This window comes from Patiria miniata, unplaced genomic scaffold (genome assembly GCF_015706575.1).
Source record: "Patiria miniata isolate m_02_andy unplaced genomic scaffold, ASM1570657v1 HiC_scaffold_3, whole genome shotgun sequence".
Taxonomy (NCBI): Eukaryota; Metazoa; Echinodermata; class Asteroidea; order Valvatida; family Asterinidae; genus Patiria; species Patiria miniata.
Window position 1 is genome coordinate 12162772 of NW_024037069.1, and position 20833 is coordinate 12183604.

General features: G+C 39.4%; 1 protein-coding gene across 2 annotated transcripts in view; it reads left to right on the top strand.

The window, feature by feature from the left end:
- The first annotated feature begins 251 nt into the window (after positions 1 to 251).
- LOC119737189 (sarcolemmal membrane-associated protein-like) overlaps positions 252 to 20833 on the top strand; it is a 54426-nt gene continuing 33844 nt past the window's right edge. For both annotated transcript variants that reach the window (XM_038211366.1, XM_038211367.1), the window contains exons 1-3: positions 252 to 389; positions 2952 to 3373; positions 19834 to 19987. In XM_038211366.1, the coding sequence (XP_038067294.1) occupies positions 3179 to 3373; positions 19834 to 19987 (349 nt within the window). In that variant the 5' untranslated portion in view covers positions 252 to 389; positions 2952 to 3178. The remainder of the gene's footprint in view (positions 390 to 2951; positions 3374 to 19833; positions 19988 to 20833) is intronic.

Genomic DNA, 20833 nt, shown 5'->3' on the forward strand with positions numbered 1-20833 from the left:
GGGCGGGGGTACGAGTGAAGGGCCAAGCATGGATCGAGGTAGTACTTCTAGACATGGGCCAAGTGGCAAGAACAAAAGGCAGAATAAAAGAGAGGATGAGAAAAAGTCTCAGGATAATAATAGAGATTGCGATTTATGTGCTATAGATATACTTCAACCCGTTTTGCAGGTGTTGTGACGTCATTATGTAGCTAGTGATACAGTGGCGTAATCCTTGTCGATGAGAGGGTTGGCCTTGGGATGACGCCCTCTTTCGGCCACCTCGAAGGTTACGGAAGTAAATCAACATGGCGACGATAATAATCTCCAGTGAAGTTGTGACGAGTTGTCTAGTAAAAATGTCACTCTCGTGTTAACTGTTGACCTTCAATATCCTTCCACATTGTAAGGTAGGATTTCCATTCTCCAGATTTTAGTGATTTTGTTGGAGAAGTTTGCTTTGGCCTTGATCTGTTGATACAGCCAACATGAATTTTGTCAACGCCCGGCTGCAGAGAGTGAAAATCACACAGAACAGTGCACAGGCATGACAGGCAAGACAGGGGTCGTGCATGCACAATGTCAGTGGCAGTTGACCCGTCCGTTTTAAGGCGTTTTTCATTATTTCATTAAAATTCAAAATAAAACTACACTTACTTACAAGATAAAATAACAGAAAGAATGCCCAATTAACCATGGAACATGAGTGAAAGAGTAGTATTAGTCTAGTATTTGGAAGAATGGGGAAAAATTCCACCGTGTACAAAAACATGTTGAACTTTGTCAAATTTTGATTTTTACAATTAAGCTTAATTTGCAGGTTTTTTTTATTGGCTTAAGAAGCATACTCACCCTCTGTATAGGCCAATCAGAAAGTGGTGCCTTTTCTAGATGTCTATTTTTTGTGAAATTTCCAGCTTCATTTGCACACGTTTGCGTATCAAAATTTCAACATGAAATTTAATGAAAACTAGACATCCGGAAAAGGCAGCACTTTCTGATTAACCTATAAAGAGGGTGAGTATGCTTCTAAAGCAAAAATAAACTAAACTAAGCCTAAATGTGAAAATCAAAATTTGACAAAGTTCGACATGTTTTTGTACATGGTGGAAGTGTGGCCTATGTTTACGGAGGTAGTCCAATAAATTGGCCACATTTATGGGGCTAGTTGCATCTGTGCATCCTGATGGCCCTTTTTTTCATCTGATTATCTCAGTCATGAAGGCCATTCACTGCAAAAATGGTAATCCTTGTCTTAAGGACACCTCTATTTTTTACGAGTTCTGTTCAAAACTGACTTTTGCAGGTGATTGTCCGGTACCAAAATGACTTAAATTGCAGGCTAAAGCAGTCTTTTTTTCTTCATATAAACTCATTTTAGTTGTAATTTTGAAAGCACTGTCAAAGGAAATGTGACTTTCCTACCTTTTATTGCAGTCAGATGTGCATGTTGTAGTTCTCACAACACGAAGGAAAGTGCTACATAATGAAAGCCCGATGCTGATTGGCTGCTGAAAAAAATTAATAAGATGTTTATTTTTTATCAGCCAATCAGCATCGAGCTTTCATTGCATCGAGCTTTCACATTTGCCATTTTGGTTTTTGAGTCTGTTTTCTGGTCATCATCGTCGTCTTTTACCCCTCAATTTCCTTCTAAAATCAAAGCCCTGCCCTCTTTCTACAAAATTAAACCTACTGATATTCAAGAAGGTGTCATTGCCAATTGTTCAGATGTGCCAAGACGTATCAGAATGTCAATTTTGAGTGTCATTTAGTCAACTGTTTTGGTGAGTCTTTCACTTCCTTTATAGGAACAGGGTCCTAAAAGTACGGATAACCGCAAAAATTGATGACAAGTGGTTGGCATGGTTGGAAAGAAATGAATCTGGTACTGACTACTGAGCCATTTCCAATTTTATTGGAAAATACGGAACCGAAAAAACTTCTCCATAGACTTTGTACACAACCAAAGAAGTGGCGTCTGGACACGTTCCTTATCTAAGCCAACCGTAAAATAGGCAAATCTTTTAAGACTCCTGTTTTTAAAAGTCTTTTTTCAGCCCTGAATTCATTTTTGTTTTGTTTTCTGTTTGTTTGTTTTGACTATTTATAAGATATTGAAAGAATTCCGTACTTGGCCAAAACTTTTTTCAAGTGCCAAAAAGTTGCATCCTTTATGGTTAATTCCTCCACTTTCCCTTCTCTACTCTCACCCTCTGCTTTCCTTTATTTCTACTTATTAATCAGTCACTTACTTCATCGAGATTCGAACCTCGGACTCTTGTTTGAAACAGTACACTTTTACCGCTAGATCGCGCACGATTGTTTTGCAATGATCAATCTTTAAACATATTTGAAGTAACCATTGAAATAAACTAAATATTCACGAGAAATTAAATATTCATAATGAGGTATTGCACTATCATTGGCCGGCTCATGCGTTGTCATGGTTGCCGATGTCATGCGTATAACGTACCGCTGCCTTCCAGACACTTCAATCAATTTGACCGGCTGCCTCCAACTTAATTCTGCACGATGTGTGCATCCAAAATGTGCTCCTAAAAATATTTGCATTGCCGAGGCTTCCTTGTTTCAGCTCCGGGTGAAATCACGAGGTGAGGTGAAAATTGATGTGTTTGGCAGCAGGTAAGAGGTGGCCCAGGGAAAAAAGCTTCCTATCATCTAGAAAATTCATACATTTTCCATGATGTATGTCATCTTACATGATGTATGTACAGAGCAGTGACACATGCAAGGTGATTGGTCAACAAACTCCTCAGCAGAGGTAGGATTTACCAGCTTACAAATAATGCATAAGCACCTGTTTGGTTTGTGTACAGACTTGTACATGTTCTGTCGTGTGTGATTCATACACATGTACATGTGTAACTTCAACTGATCATGTCAAGTAAGTGAAGTAACAATCATGTTAAGCATACATGTATGTGTGTCTGGATGTTTATTTTATACAGATGATGCTCAGAATCAACTAATTCTCATACAGCAAAGGACTCATGAAAGCACGACCTCTGTCCTATCCACATCATCCCAAACTGAAACGAAAGCAAGATAACGTGTACTTTCCTGGAGACATTCACCATTCTACCGACTACAGTCAATGCGGTTGACCCTCCGAGCGGTTCCCCTCGGCCCCCCCGACGTCACCCCCCTCTCCCCCTGACGGTGATGCGCTGTCATCATGACGGCAATCGCTGTCTTTACCTGCCACTCCAGCTCACACCCCTTTCAGGAGCGACGGATACCACTCAAGGAGCCGGTCAAGATTGGCCGGTCAGTGGCCAAAGCCAGACCGACGGTTGATAACGGCATCTTTGATTGTAAGGTGCTGTCCCGGAACCATGCGCTCATTTGGTACGACCAGGACGCCCTCAAGGTTAGTCTTTGAAAAGTTATTCATTCTTTGATTTTTTCAATGACATATTTTCATGTTACCTTGACGTAATTTAGTAGTGGCCAACGTAGATTTAAATGGGCACTACATGTAGGTCCTGAAATCCCCGAAAATGTCATGTTTTGGATTGGTTACTTAGCCTATTTCAAACATCTGGTTGAAAGGAAACCAACCTTATGTCTTACCGTTCCCGAGAAAAGACGGAAAAAAACCGCTTGTTTACATCGGACACGACGGAGTACGAATATGTTTTTGTGTCATTCTCAGTGTATGATATACACGATGTGTGTCTCGGGAACAGCGGTAACCAATCACCAATGCAAAAAAAGTGGTTTCTTCAACGTCCGCAAAAGGCGAACACTTTACGAATGAAACCACAACTAGCATCCAAACAGCTCAATTTCATGGGGTCGCAAAAGTGGACCCCGAAATTCGTTCTCGCACGCATAATACAGGAATAGCACAAAAACGCCCAGTGTTGAAAGGATAGTTGTGTGGATGTTTATGTCCTACTTTTAAATGTTATTTCCGATTAACATCATCTCATTTAAAGCGCGTTTTGTAGCCCAAGTGGGCTGTTCCAGGACCCAGTGTCCCTTTAAATTGTGCTCAATTTATCAGAATCTTTCGCAACTGTATCTGATTGCCTTTTGTCTCTTTGGTGAATGGCTTTGAATGATTTTGGTACAGTCTAACCACAATTACATTTAATAAGGGAATAATAATGCAGTGGAGCAGTTTTAAACGTCTGGTTTAAAACCGGGTAGAGGCCTGGTCATCGATTATGGCTCGAGCTAAAGGCAAGGGCAATTATCGGTGGCCAAGCCCCTTCATTTTTTTAGTCGTTTTATTAGATGGTGGGGCAACATCACCCAGGTGCGAACTCACCAATAAGATTGCAAAACACGTTGGCTGTCTTAAATTTTGGGATGCAAGTCTGTGGCCACAAATCCCACAATATGTGGTATAACAATTAGGGGATTGTACCTAAATGTTTATGTAAGGCCAACTAAAAAAAAATTTAGCGTCCCCATCTGCTTCCTTTTTGAAGGCCGCCCCCTTTTTAAAAAAAAAAAATTATTGAAAAAAAAAACGAAAAAATGATAAATTTTACAGTGACATCATTTTGACCTCTTTGTCTGTTGCATCTAGCCCATATAAAGCTGGTATGTCATTTCCTGAGTCCAAGTAACAGTCATTTAAAAAAAAACTGGTGGCCATATTGAAAAATAGCTCGGCCGGTTGTATTGGAAAATGGGTCGGACGGCCATTTTTTTTGGGGGGGGGAGGATGGGGCTCTTCCCTTTTTTTCTTCAAAAAGTCAAAAAAAGCAGGATGCTAAACAGGTTTGTTATCTTGGCCTAATGTACTGATTTGTAATTTGTAATGTTTTGGATTTTGTAACCCAACCCAACAACATGAGTCAAAACGTTAATAGAGCTGTACATGTATGTGCATGTAACGGTATGTGCATATCTGTACTGTATACTTTTGTATACAGGCCCTGAAGTAAACCATGATTACAATGACGAGTCAATAGAAACTGCCATAAAACTTCACACAGATAATGACCATGTCTGAACTATGACAAGTGAATACAAATACACATGTACAAATGTAATTTCCCTAAAGAAACTACATGTACATTTGGAGCTAGTGAGATCATGTTGCAACCATGCGTGTAGTGTGACACAGACATTCATTACAAGCTGTAATGTACTTCCTGGTTTTGAACTGATGTGATTTCTGCATGGATGCATTACAGTGCACATGGATTATTTACACGATGAATAATTGTCCAGGATTTATGCAAGTGTTTACAAAATCCTCTGCGACGCAAGCGGTGTGTCAGTTTTCTACGATCACTGTGACGCCGCTTTCCAGGTATCCACTTTTCATTACAATTTGAGCGGGCCATTGGTGCAACTCACGTGCTCTGTAAAGGCGGCCTGTGTCAGGTGTATGGGCCTAATGGATTAGCAGACATTGCAGCTTGCCTAGGGAAGTGAATTACTGACAGCTGTGCATGGAGTGCATGCACTTGACCCAAGTCTGTGGATTATATCACAGAGCCCTGTGATTACTACATGTTGTCTTGCAACCAAAGTGCCAGGTTTTAATAGATGACCCATTTATGCAAATTTAGGTCAACTGACCTTTGACATTCTTTTTAATTTGTCACTTTGGTTTTGTATTTATTTTAAAAAATATAATTTGTCCTGTTAGACACATTCTTTTTCAAAATACTTAGCAAAACTGAATTTTTTTTAGGAATTTTCCTGATTACAGAACCTGATGAAAAAAAATCCCTTTTTAAATCTGGAATGCCTGAGGTTTTACCATTGAAGGGAAAATACAACATTTCCTTTTGCTGTAATTTACAGAAATGGATGGATTTGGGGTTAGTGCCGGTATTTTATAGCAAATATTGATACACTGACCTGTTGACAGTTGACAGTTATGTGTTGATAAATGCTGGGAAAGCCAAGAAACAAATACTGTTCTTGTAGTTTGGTACTCTGACCCTACTTCAGACAAAACGGAGCAGTTTATAGATTGTCAGGTCAGGGAACCAGACTAAAAAGCTTGCAACCATTCATGCAATTTGGTGAATTTGGCAAAGTATGAACAAACAAATTTTTTTTTTCGAACGATGGTCACCCGACCATTGTTGGAAATTGATACAAAAATTCCACTTTTCTTGTCTGTGCCTATTTATATAAAACAAAAGAAATTGGTATTATACATGTAGGCCTAATGGGTGTCTTTTAGGAAATTACGAACATACCATAAAACCTACTCTGGGGCCTTTGGTGACCCACAAACCTATGCCGATTTTTTTTTGAGGATTTTTCATTTTTCCCAGTCTCACACCTGACTAATGCATCTTGTAAGGTAGAATTTTGCATCAGGGAAAAGAACATTTTAATGTTATTCAGGGGTGTGAAATCTCAGCTTTAAAGCTGATTTCAGCTTTTGTTTTGTTTTGGATTTCAGCTTTTTTCCCTCACTTGCTGTGTACAAAAGTATAGGAGATTTCCAAAAGTTCAGCCTTTTTACACCTTTTTCAGCTGTTTTCAGCTATTTTTATCAGTGGTCACTCACACCCCTGGTTATTGACATGATATAAGCAATATATGTTCCATTGCATGTTCATCTAGTTAAGTTTTCCTGTGTAAAGAGATACAGAATTCAGCTTACTATTTATAGACTCTCGCAGGGTCAAGCGAGTCATGTGCTATGGTGCATCCTAACTATGCCGGGCCTGGGCTCTTCGGTGTGTTAAATATCAAACCCTGTAAGACATCAATATGATTTGCATCCGGATGGCTTTACTTTCTGGGCAACTGTAACGCGATGCGAAGAACATCTGGTTGACGAGATTAGGAAGAGATCCGTGTGTCTCAAGGAATGGAGTTTCCTGGAGTAATGGACATCTAGAGTGTTCCTGGGGATTGAGTGCGGTCGAACTGTCTCGAAATGCTAAATCAAAAACTCTTCAAACTCCATTGATTCCGACCTGTTTGTCTGATGATGTTGAGCATTTGACATCAATTGACAATAAATAGTTACCAATTCTGGTGTTATGCAGTGCCGTGTGGATAATTTTTCTCGCATCATTTCAAAATAGTTTTAATTCAGATAATGATATTGGACTGTTCATCTTGTAATACCTCTGAGATATAATGACGTTTTGCTTTGTTTACGTGTACATTCACTTTCGTACATGGGAGCCAGGTGGGGAGGAAAGCCAACCAGCAGGCATAGGAAACTCAAAGCACACATGTAAACAAATCATGGCATCATTGTGTCGCATGCCTATTGGTAAACTTAGAAAGTTTCGCAAAACTGACTCTACCGAGAATCCACACGTAATTATGCCTTCAGCATTATTCATGAGTACATGCACATGTATAAATGGAAACATAATGGCATAGAGTACCGAAGTGAATACATTGTACATCACAATTATGTGTGTAAAAGACATTAGCGTGTGATTCAGCCAATGAACCAACACGCGCGCATACTCCATTCGTTTGCACTATACTTCCCGGTTCAAAATGACGTCACACTTCGGTACTAACTATTGCAATTGTTGCCATTAGCCTGAGCTTTGCTCTGCACAGATGTAGCAGGTTTGTATGAATTCAGTTGCTAATTGGTTGCATCTTCTGTGCGACACTTGCGCATGACGTCCTTCCATGACTCTCATGAGTAGGCTACACATTGCCATCTATAGCTTTTTATAGATTTTACATAAATGTAGCCTACCAGTACATCACAAACATGCACGGTACTTGGTTCAATACCAAGGAAAATGATTAATTGAGTACTGTTAATATTCCACATAATGCCTTTCTTTGTTAACCTGTGGTTGGCACTCTTATGTTTTAGTATAGTAACTACCGGTATTGTTACACTGACTTGTTAAAAGCTTTGTGTTTGTAGATGCTGTAAAAATCAAGACTAGTTTGTGCACATAGCCATAGTGTGTTCGCATGAGTGCCATTAAGCGCCGTCGGTAATGTGTTCAAATGTCACCCCAAGTGGTCTCCCCAAACTCTCCCTTTCTCACCGTTGAGGGGGTGCTTGTGCGTGGAGCAGATACTAGTGCAGAACAGCAAACATGAATACATTGTATGTACATACATGTACATGTACAATGTAGCTACAGACTGCAATCTCAACACCTGCCCATAGACTAAACACACTGACTGCCACACTGCCCCCTCAGTATCCCCCGGTGCATAGCAACCTTTTCTTCAAGCAATTAGTTGATTTTTCAGCTGTGATCAATTACACACATCGTTGCGTATAGTAAGTGACGGGCTCTTAAGTACGCGCTCAGGGATTGCGAGTGGGCAACGCTGTGATTTTAGACGCAGAACATTGACACATAGGTAGAAAGTGCACGAAGGTTCATTGGTGTGAGGTAGACTCTTAGATGTTAACATTCATGCATACAAATATTTAGATCTGAAATATTATCCAATTGACAGTGATTTGCATTCCCAGAAATTCTTTTTATAAAATTTAAATAAGTGTTTATCCCTTTTGTTTGACTTCACGTAATGGCAGCAGTTTGATAATTTGATTTACATTGTGGACAATTCCTTGAGAATGTGGACATAGCTGAAATATGGAAAATTTATGAAATCTTCAGAACTGCAAAGCATCACAACCCCAAATGTTGTATCAAATGAAAGGGGACAACCTTTCATTTTAGTGAGGTACCTTAGTGAAAAAATCGTGACACAGTGGACAAAAGCACCATTTTTTCACCAAAGCATCTCCATGGTATACCTTTTCGAAAAATAGACGGACGCAAAAAATTGGATGATGGGAAGGGCATGTATGACGTCATTATGACGTCATCAGCTAATTATTACATGAAATATATATAAATTGATAATATCTTCTGAACTACAAACATCACAACAACAAAAGTCGCATCAAATGAAAGGGAACAACAAGATCTTTCATTTAAGTGGTATGTCAGGGGCGTGGAATGTAGTAAAGGGTGGTCTTTTGGGGCCAAAAAACACTTTTTTGGTCAAAAAACCTGATTTTTGGCTAAAATCATGTATTTTTGTTTGGCACCTTGTTTAACATGCAAACCGTATTTGTTATTGTGAGATTTTGTTTTAAAGTCAGAGAAAAAGGTTCAAATTCTATGCAAAAAGAGTTTTTGCAATTGATTATTATTTTTTATATTTGAATATTAGTATCTTAAATGCTTGCACTTGTTCCTTAGATAGGTGGAAAACTGCAGTTACCGTAAGGAAAGTTATCACCATTTTAGGGTATGGGCCAAAATGGGACTTAAGATTTCCTGTATAACCTTGATAAGGCCCAAAAAATAGTTCTGCTTCCAATTACATGGCATTTGAAACCAGGGTTGGAAGGTAAGGATTTTTTGTTTGTGTACAATCATATATGGAGGCGTCTGCGTGTAGTCAAGGGTGAAAGGGAGAAATTGATTGTTTTGGGTTCTTTTTTCCTCATTTTTCCCATATAACAAATTAGGGTAGGGGCTGTCAGAATAGGGTAGGTATAGGGAAACCGGAAGCAGAACAGTTTACTATCATTTTTTTTGGGCCTAATACATAGTTTAGTTACCAGCAAATAGATGGTGTGCATTACTTTTATCAATGCATGCCCAGTTTGAGGAGACTTTTGAATCAAGACCTCCAACAAATCATGCATAGGCCTACGTTCTTTTTATATATCGAAAGTAAAAAAGCTTAAACTGTTGTGCAACAGCCCACAAATAAAAGCTTACCACTTTGTATTCATTATGTTGAAATTGATTTTTGAAACCAATGCAATTAGTGGTGAGACTCCTTTTTGCGTCTCAAAGTGCCTGAAAATGTAAAGTTGTCGTGGAATCGCCCATAAACAATCAGAATATGTCAGGAGTAGGCCTAATCCATTTGGGGTCAAATCGGTTAGGATGTGCTGGGATGAAATGTAAAAATGAGCAGCCCTATCTCCACTGAAATACTCCATTACATAGCACAGCGTCTAAACATTAGCCTCTTCCAATAAAATTCTAAGGACCAGTTCTACGAGGAACTCAACACCACCATCAGAGGTATCTCTGTCGTAGAACAACTGTACCTCCTTGGCGAATTCAACGCCCGAGTGGGATCTGACCACAACTCCTGGCCCCGCTGCATTGCTCACGTTGGCATTTGCAAGCTAACTGAGAGTGGGCAGAGGCTGCAGCTTCTGGCTTCAGCTTCATCTCATCAACACAGGAAGACCCACACGAAACTGCGTTCTCATCACACGCAGCGCTGACTGTAATACAGACCACTCCCAAATAAAGAGATCCACCGCTCAAGGCAAAAAAGACGCCCATATTTTAAACATCACCAGGACGTCAATCCCAGATCTGTGCAACACGAGGAATCTCCCTCCTCGGTATCGTTAGAAGGCCTTCGCCCTTGTAGTGCTGAACAGATCGCAGCTGCTAGCTGAGTGCATATACACTGAGAGGCAGTGCGGTTTCAGAGCTGAAAGATTAAAGATCGACATTATCTTCTCCATTGTCTTCGACTTACGGCAGCTCCAGGAGAAGTGCCGAGAGCAGCGACGATCGATGTACTGACCGCTGACCTAGCCAATGAAACCCTTTGACCTTCGTCAGTAGAAAAGGCCTCTTCAGGCTACTGCAGAAGATTGGATGTCTCCAAGTCATCAAAACATTCAACTCCATTTTAATACCTTATCAGCATCGGACACATGATGTGCACAACAGCTGAGCACCGCCGAACACTGGATGTGATCTGTCCGGATCATCTCTAGCAACATGTCTGCAACGAGGTTAACACAAACTCGAGTGCAAATACCTTACCAGTTCGTTGATGCGTCAAAAATACGGAGACAATTGGAGAAACCAACCCTCCCAATGAAGGCATATAATGTTTTCGGAATCATCTGCCATGGTTCGATACACCTTATGGGTATACCAGCAGAATGACTGGCAACGTGAGAAGTTCCAAGTAGTCAATGTGCCAGGACCAGCTATCAATGGGCTCCCTACTATACGAGCCGCACGTACCCTACGAGCCGCACCCTACACTTGGTCAAAACCTACACTGGCACACTGCCCCCAAAGCCTCAGGCCCCCACAGGAACCAAAGGGCTGACCACTACCACTCCGGTGAGAGACATACAAGACCTGAAGGACCGGCTCCCAACGCAGTTTGATACTTTCAGCGACTTAGATACGCGCTCTCCTACACCTCAAGCCAGATACTCAGTCCCACATAAATCCGCCACATAGGTGCAGCTTTCATGCCAAACCAAAACCGCAGGCCGAGCTGAAAAAGACTGAGAAAGGCTGGGTCGTACGAAAAGTCTCCCATCACACGGACGGGTGCAGCTCTATCACAGCAACTGCCAAAAAAGATGGCCCGTTTAGGATGTGTCCGGATCCCAAGCAGCTAAACACATAATGTTTCCTAAAGATCCTCACTCTTGAGGAGCTCCAGCCAGAATTTGTACTGGAAAGGTTCTCCTCCAAGCTAGACGTCAAAAGCAGGGTATTGTCTGCTCATCTAGGGCAGTCTGAAAAACTGACAACATACCATTTTGTTGTTAACAGCTTTCGTCGCCCATTCATCGACTTATCAGTAAGCCAAGATAATGGTCCCAAAAATATTGATGGCAAAATACGCTAGATGCCTTGATGCGTTGGAACAATCACCGTGACGACATTGCCGTATTCGGTCTCCCTTGAAGAGCATGACGAGCGGCCGAATGTCTCATCGCCCTGATGGAAACTGCTGGTTCCTTAGCATAGTCAACAATGTCTCACACTGTACACCCCACATTGCGCAGACAAAGTTGCTCCCTTCAGCGATCTTCTTCGAAAAGATTTACCATTTCTCTGGGAAGAGGACCATCAAGCTTCTTTTACAACCCTTAAACACTCCATCTGAACTCAGTCCTGGCTACGATTCTCCGACACACAGGTATAGAAACCATCCTCAAAGTAGATGCATCTGAAAGAGGATTGGGCAACACCCAGGAAGGTAAACCCATTGCATTTTCCTCAAAGAGCCTATAGATCCTCTTCCCAGAGCATATTCTCGAATACCGAGAAGGAAGCTGTGGCACTGCTGCAACTTTATTCGGCTCCAACTTCATTGTTGTCACTGACCATTAAAACCATTGGTTACGATCTGGCGCAAAATCCTAGCCAGTACACCACACCGCTTGCAGCGTCTTATGCTACAAGGATACAACTTCGACGATGTCTACAAACCTGGTGCTATGATGATGATCGCAGATGCACCCGGCAGATTGCCCTACCCCTCCAAGCTCGACAACGAGACATGTGGTGAATCTGCATTGAGATCCACTGGGATGGGCACCCGACTGTAACTTATGTTACATTTTTGTCCGCCTATCTTTGGAATAAGTTTAAACATGTAAGATACCAATAATCAATTACGAAAACTCTTTTGGCATAGTATTTGAACCATTCTCTCTGACTTAAGAACCCAAACTCACAATACCACTTACGGTTTGCATGTTAAAGCAAGGTGCCAAAATGATTACCCCAAATCCATGATTTAAGCACCAATTTTGTTTTTTTTTTACCAAAAAGGGTTTTTTTTGGCAAAAAAACCCACCCTGTACTACATTCCATCCCACTGACATACCACTCAAATGAAAGATCTTGTTGTTCCCTTTAATTTGATACCACATTTGTTGTTGTGATGCTTGTCGTTCTGAAGATATTATCAATTTATATGTTTTTCAAGTGTAAGCATGATACTAATAATCAATAACAAAAAATAATAATCAATTGCAATAACTCTTTTGGCATAGAATTTGAACCTTTTTCTCCGACTTAAAAACAAAATCTCACAATAACAAATACGGTTTGCATGTTAAACAAGGTGCCAAACAAAAATACATGATTTTAGCCAAAAATCAGGGTTTTTTTACCAAAAAAGTGCTTTTTGGCCCCAAAAAACACCCTTTACTACATTCCACGCCCCTGACATACCACTTAAATGAAAGATCTTGTTGTTCCCTTTCATTTGATGCAACTTTTGTTGTTGTGATGTTTGTAGTTCAGAAGATATTATCAATTTATATATATTTCATGTAATAATTAGCTGATGACGTCATAATGACGTCATACATGCCCTTCCCATCATCCAATTTTTTGCGTCCGTCTTTTTTTCGAAAAGGTATACCATGGAGATGCTTTGGTGAAAAAATGGTGCTTTTGTCCACCGTGTCACGATCCTTGGCATTTTTGTCACTAAGGTACCTCACTATTGAATGATTTACCAGTTTAATAGAAGGGGTATGGTTAAGTGTATTGTTTCGTCAAAAAACCTGGTATTTTGTCTAAAATTATCGATATTAGGTAGGGGTGTTGGCACCTTGTTTTGACATGCAAAATGCTAACTGTGTTATTATGAGTTTTTGTTTTTAAGAAAGAGAAAAATGTTCTTATTCTTTATGTCAAAAGTGTTTTTTGTTTATTAGTTTCTTAACTGTTTAATTAATTAAAGTTGTACCAAAGATGGGCAAACTGTAAGTTTACCATAACGAGAGTTACCAAAATACATGTACTTTGTACCATTTCCCTCTACAGATTTTGCAGTGGTAGAATATGACTTATACCCTAATGATGTTAGGGCACTAAAAATATTTTTCCATCAGTGCTCTGGTTGAGGAAAACTTTCAAATGCAAAGTACATGTATTTCAATTTTTTCCATATCCTTTTTGTATAACATGAGTTACCGATACACAACGTAATGCCAAACATAATTTTGTTATGCTGGCCTTTTTTTTTTTATAGTTTAGTCACTCAACTTCAAGCGATCTTCTGTAAGAAAATCCACCCTAAATGCTTTCATTGTATAGAATAACAACACAGAGTTGACGGAAAACCCCTCTAAATATAATACGAGTTACCATGGAATTGCCATTATACAAATTACAAAGCAAATTTGTCAACACTGCTTGGCATTTTGTAAAGATAATGCTGACTGTTGACGTCATACATTTGACATTTGCATTTACAATTCTATACCGTTATTTGGTACAAAATGTGAATGCATAGCGTAGTCCACAGTGCCTTTAAATAAAGCTAGATATTATAAAATATAAGTGTTTTGAGCAGTGTTTTCAGGTTGTTGTTCTACATGTAACCATGTATTCCACCAATAGATAGTACCTAGCTTGTTATGTATGTATGTACATTTACTTACAATTGCCAAGGCAATATGGAAGAAATTTTTGTGCATAATATTGTTTCCTCCACAATTTATATTGTCTCTCAGATCCCATTGCCATTTTACACTAAGTTTCCATTCAGTTTACTACTAAATTTTGGATTTGCTAGATTATGGAAGCTTCTTGACAAAACGTCTTGGGAGGTAGAGTTATTAGTTGAATATTTTGATCAACTTTTTATGGTTGATAAAAGCTACTAATAATTTCACAATTCATTTCATGCCACAAGAAGCAATCTCTCCCCCCCCAAAAAAAAAGGTGAAGCATGTATTTTGACTAGCCTTTGTGACTTGTTTGGAGAAGGATTGGACCGTTCCACTGCCCATTGAATTAGCATTCAGCCAGTGTTATTGTTAAGGTCAAATGTGTTCCTTCATAATACATGTTCGTGTACATGTACAGAGTATCAGTGAATTAAGTGTCCACATGATGTATGGATGTACATGTACTGTACATGTCCATCATACATTTTCGGACTACTTTGACTTGAATGCTGTTAGCATTGTGAGATTCAACAAAGTATGGCTGGACTACATGTACATGTTGAAATGTTTGTTTTTGGTCAAACTAATCGACCTCAATTTTAATCCAAGGTCTTTTTGTTTTCTCCTCAATCTTGGGGTTGGGTATGTCTTGAGTTTTCATAAACTTTGTTTTATGAAAAGGAATAATTATAATAATTATATAAAAACTTAAAAAGCGCTGGTATAAACCTATTTACTGCACTGGGGTCTGAGATAATTAATGATAAGCTTCAATGAAGAGGTAAGTTTTGAGACAAGTTTTGAAAGAGACAGCGTCAGGTTGTGATCTCATGGTTATTGGCAGACTGTTCCATAGGCGAGGGGCTGCGACAGAAAAACCTCTGTCTCCATAAGTCTTCAACCTTGAAGATGGAGCCACAAGCAAACTTGTGCGCATCACTAGAATGTACATGTAGTTGGCACACAGGATTATAATGGCGATATGAGTTAAAACTACTGCAGACTGCTTACTGGGTTGATCTGAAATATACAAATCAACAAAATTAGACAGCCTAAAATTTTGATCGTAACAGAATCTTTCTCAAAAGTTTTAGACGCTGTTACCGAGTTGAACCAGGGAAGGTGCCTATTGCCAAACATGAAGTATATGCTCCTGTTTACTGGTGCAGACGTCTTACCACCGGACCACTGAGCTTGCCGGGGTCAGCTGGCTGGTTTGAATCTGTTAGCAACGGGTACCGCAACCAAATTATAAATAATTTGATGGAATTTGCTTAGGGGCAATTCCATGGTTAGTTTCATTACATTCTAAGCAATGTAGCACCACTCTTTTGACTCCTATATTAACGTGTGGCTATCATATCTCCATTATGATACCATCTGTACTTCTTACCAGGACTTACAACACAGCCATAAGCAAATTCATTTGGACACAATTTGTGAGTTGTAACGGGATGTGTTACAGTTAGTAATATTTAACGGACAAGGATAAGCAATATAATAAACGGACAAGGATAAGCAATACATGTCTTTGCATACAAAATTGTTTTTGCATTTCTGTAATTGCTACTCAATCCCTCATTCTCCTGACGACGGGCAGAGCATACTGTTCGAAACATTGAGTCCCTCGGTTCTTTTCAGAACCACACATACTCACAATAGAGATTTATTCACATGGTGCTACCGCAAACTTATCTCGTTTTAGTATCTTTCCACCATGCATACCTTCAAATCTCATCCTACTTATACTTACTGACAAATTTTTTGACATATAACATTTCTCAATTTCTCTCATCAGTTTAAACTTTGCCATAATTTCTTTGTTAGTTACATTACAGTTATGCGCCTATCAATTGTTAACCCCTCCCCCACCTTCCGAGCTGCCCCACCCAAGACATGGGGACTGTTACTTTTGAAGTGACAAATCGGTGTCAAATTCCCACCCCTAGGGCAAAATTTAAGTAACAATCTCCGACATACATACTTGGGATGCACTAGTAATTGCCTTTCCATGTATTACGCCAATGGTAACAGTGTAATTTGAGTAACCAAAATCTCCACCCTGGGGCATTAGAAACGTGACCAAATCCCAACGTTGGACCTTGGGAGGGGGGGGGCATTTGATAGGCACATTAGTTACATTACAGTTTCTCCGCCCATCTTTGGTACAAGTTTAAACATATATAGGAAAATAGTAATCAAACAAAAATGTTTGTGGCATAAAAAATATAAACCTTCTCTTTGTCTTATAAAAAAACCTCACAGTAACACTTGTATATATGTAGATTGCATGTTAAAATGAGGTGCCAAAATGACTACTGAAAATCCGTAATTGTGGCCAAAAATCAGGGTTTTTTACCCCCCAAAAAAATACACTTAACTTCAGTCTACCTCACTGGAACACCGCTCAAATGAAAGGTCTTGTTGTACCCTTTAATTCAATACCACATTCGAGATTGTGATGCTTGTAGTTCTAAAGATAAGAGCTTAATTTTCCACTTTTCAGTCCTGTCCACTTCTCTGTGGAATTACCCTTAGGGAGATGTGTACATTTTATTTTGGGTTTTGCCTTTCCCTGTTAAAAAAAGGACTGTACTTGTGGCCAGATGTGATGAAGTTGACATGGGCATTGTAAGCAAAGCAACAATGCTACAGTTTCAATAGGAATGTGCACAGTACATGTACACCCATGTACATGGGCATCAGGGGATCCGCTGTTTGCAATTACCAATGATGCAGAGTGGCATATCAATGGGTTGACCTGAACCTGAGGTCATGCTCTCATAGTACATGGAACCTTGTGTAAAACAGCAGCTCATTCCATTTGTGTGTGTGAGTATGTAAACACCAGCAATCCTGGACTAGGGACACAAGGGTTAGGGCACAAACAATACGTCCACGATTGACCTATCCCCATTTGCGACTTAGCCACGCCCCCTTAGACAACCCTATGGAATTGTGTACGTTAAATTTTGTTTGTTCCAGATTTTGCGTGTTCCGCGTCCATTTGTTTATCATGTAATTGGACAAGATTTCGCAAGCTGCGTTGACGCGATTCTACCGCGATTGGTTAATTGACCAAAAGTCCACGAATGAAATTCGTGTACAAAACCAATGAGAGATGTTGCTATAAAGTTGTTGCTACATGTATAGAGTACAAACAAAGGAATAAGGATTAGGGACAATAGGGGGTCCACGATTGCAGGTGTTTACAAAGATGGGTGTGTGTGGGGGGGGGGGGGGGGGGGTGTGGGGCTGTGTCGAAAAATGATGCCTTGTGGAGCACCGGGTATAATACGGAACAAAACATTGCAAAGGTCTCCACAAGGCAATTTCTAAAGGTGAATAGGTCTCCATAAGGCTTTTACGAAATAGATATAAATGGATTTTACTCAAAAACTATGAATTTCCAAGGTGTACTTATATGTCGCAAATTAAAGTATTTTATGTACATGTACATGTAAGGGATATTTGGTTGGAATTTCAACCCAGGAAAGTAATTCTAGTTAAAATTTTGAAAATACATACAGCTTTCGACACTCTCATGATTTTGTACAGAACAAAGCGATGTCTCCACACCAATACAGATTTGAGAATGCATGGTTATTTCTGTGTTGTTGATATAATGGTGATGTACTGTGTAATGCACCCTATAGGTTTGACAATCCAGCTAGTACAACAAAAAACAAAAAGAACTGTAGAATTTAGCAGATTTGAACAAGAAATTAACTATTGTCTCAAAGGGATGTACAGGATGCATACTATGCATTTTCAAACTGAACATATTTTTCAAACCAATTTGATGATAGTCAATAATGAACACTACTCCCAGCAAAAGAAGAAAAAACAAGATCGTGGTGAAAGTAGTTTTGTACAATGTGATATTTACATTGTGCTTCTAATTTTATTTTTTACCCTGAACATGAAAAATGGAAAAATTAATTAATATTTATCGCATACCTTTGACCAAAAAAATTGACAAGATTCCAGACCAGACTCTTAATAGACAGTTTGACATGTAAAGGCTTTCCTCTCCCTGGTCATGTACATCAACATAAATAAAAGCATAGGCCTGCATTAGTACCAAAATGGAAGCAGCATTTAGAATAGCTTTATTACTTGCTGCATGCTCATGTGCATACGTTAGCAGTTGGGCATATCAGTAGGTCATCGTGCATGCACAAGGAATCACAATTTGTCTTGCAATGCACGGGACTCCCAGGTCGAAAAATAAGATTTAAGCACCTCCTTAATTACCTCATCTTTGATTGAATGCATCGTGGGATAGCCGCGGGGCGTTCGGTGCGGGGACATTGTTGACATGGTGAATGAGTGTCAAAGGAAATGAGGACCCAAGATAGCCTACCTGTGATGATCTTAAGAGAGAGGAAAGGCTCTGGGGGAGATTCCACATCAAACGTGTGGCTGCATTATTATGGCTCGCTCTCAGCTTGACTTCGTCATATTCTAATTGAGATGTCAAGTTAATTTTGTCAATTTATGAATATTGAATAATGAATTCCTGAAATCCCTGAACCGTAAATTGACCTTTCGCTACAGACAGTGAATTCAGACTGATGCGAGTGACACTTGCATGCCTAAAGAGGGCCTTTAATTAACAAATCTGTAACTGCCAAGTGCCTAGTAATTTTTTTTAAGTTGAGTGATCCCAAATCTACCAAAAGCAAGAACTTATTTCCTTGATTTTGATAACTTTTTTTCATAAGTGGAGGACTTCAGTGCCCAGCCAATAAAACTTCAATACTTGGCATTGGGGTTGATGCCCTGGTCTTGTCAAACATTTCCAAAAATGTGCTGTTATATGGGTTTGCTGAATGTTACTGTTTCTTTGTTTGTTTTGTTTATATATATATTTTTTTTTAATTATTTTTTATAAAGTTAGAAATATCATGGTTTTGTTTTGTTTGATTTAAAGTTAAGAATTGCAAGGGCTAATATTTTCAGGATCTTGGTTTTGTTGTTGTTGAATATAATACCAAAGGATCTGAAATGGTATTCAGTATTCTGCTAAATATACTTAAATTTCTGTTATAATTTGTATTATTAGCAACATGGAAACTACTGCTGTTTGACTTTGTCTTATAACTGACATAAGAACTTTGAATCATAAGAATGGCATCTTGCTGCTTCACTATCATTTCCTGGAAGATGATTAATGCAGAAACCACTAGAGATATCTTGGCCAATATTGACATTGTATTTTAATAATGATAAAACAATGTGGCAGATATGTCTTCTTGAATTATATTTTGTTACTCAAGATTTATAGTCCTAAAATTAAAGATGCAAAATTTAAGAAACGTTAAACTTACATAGTGTACATGTGGGCAATTCCAGCATTATGAAAGGACGTGTAATGTCCGCGACAGAACCAATGATATCTACTTGATGATTCAGAGAAATGACCCAAAACTCCTAGTCTGTAATCTCCCTGACCATTACTAGATGATGGATGTATAAGATTTGAAAAATACATTGTCAGGTTTATCCACTTACTTCTTAAAAGCTCTGTCACGGACATTACAAAATGCTGGAATTGAAGCACCCACATTGGCAAAATAAAAAATATGGCATATGCACATTTAGCAACTCCGTCAAAATTAGTTTTATGACTTCAAAAAGCTGCCTTCTATTAAATTGATTTTTGACAATTGGTTTTTTTTTAGTTCTACCTGCAAGACACCAAGAGCAGCAATGGGACCTTCATCAACAACCAGCGCCTCAGCAGGGGGGCGGAGGAGAGCCCTCCCCACGAGCTCAACTCAGCAGATATCATCCAGTTTGGGGTGGACGTCATGGAGAATTCAAGGAGAGGAGTCGGTACGTATGACGGGGGAGAAATTGTAGATTTGGGGATGGGGTAGTCTTAATCCAAGGCTGGACTTGGATTTTTGTGCCCCTCTTACACATCAGGTCGCGATCCCTGGCTAATGCTTTGAACCCCGAGGCAGTAGAGGGCGCTTCCAATAAGATGAATCGCATCCAGTTTTGGGAATATTGGCGCTCAAACCCAAGATTTTCCTGACATACACCTCATGCACACTACTTAAGCTAATGTGTGCTTTGAATGTCGTGGGTCCAAGCGCCAAAGTTCCCAATACTACATTAAATTCATCTCGTTGAAAATGCCCTGTACTGCTACGGTGGCTTGATCGCGCTTGCCAAGGATTGGGACCGGATTGGATCAAGACTAGGGATGGGGAAGTGTTGTTGATTGGACAGAGTTAGAATGTTGTTGTGTTAAATGAAGTCTTCAGTTTGTGAATATCAGCAGAAGAATGACATGACAAAATCAGGAATCTGGTAAAATTATCAGAAGTGAGTGTCCTGACATTTGTAAACAAGGACATACTGTGGATATGAGTTTTGTGCTTTATCCAAATATCTTGTTTATACTGGTAGGTCTTCGATAATTACAGCTACGGGAAGGCATACATGTACCGGTACATGTACATTGTACTAATAATAGACGTATATCTCTGGAAGCCTTTTTCAGAAGTTGCTTTCCATGCATCATTATCGTCATAATCTTCCAGTAATGCAGAATCCTTGATGCTGATTGGTTCATCCATAGCAACAGCTTGGTGCCTTTTTTCCATGTTGCACATTCTCTGTATAAATTGAAAAGTGTGCACCATTCACTGCAGTACGAGTAACGTCCTTCAA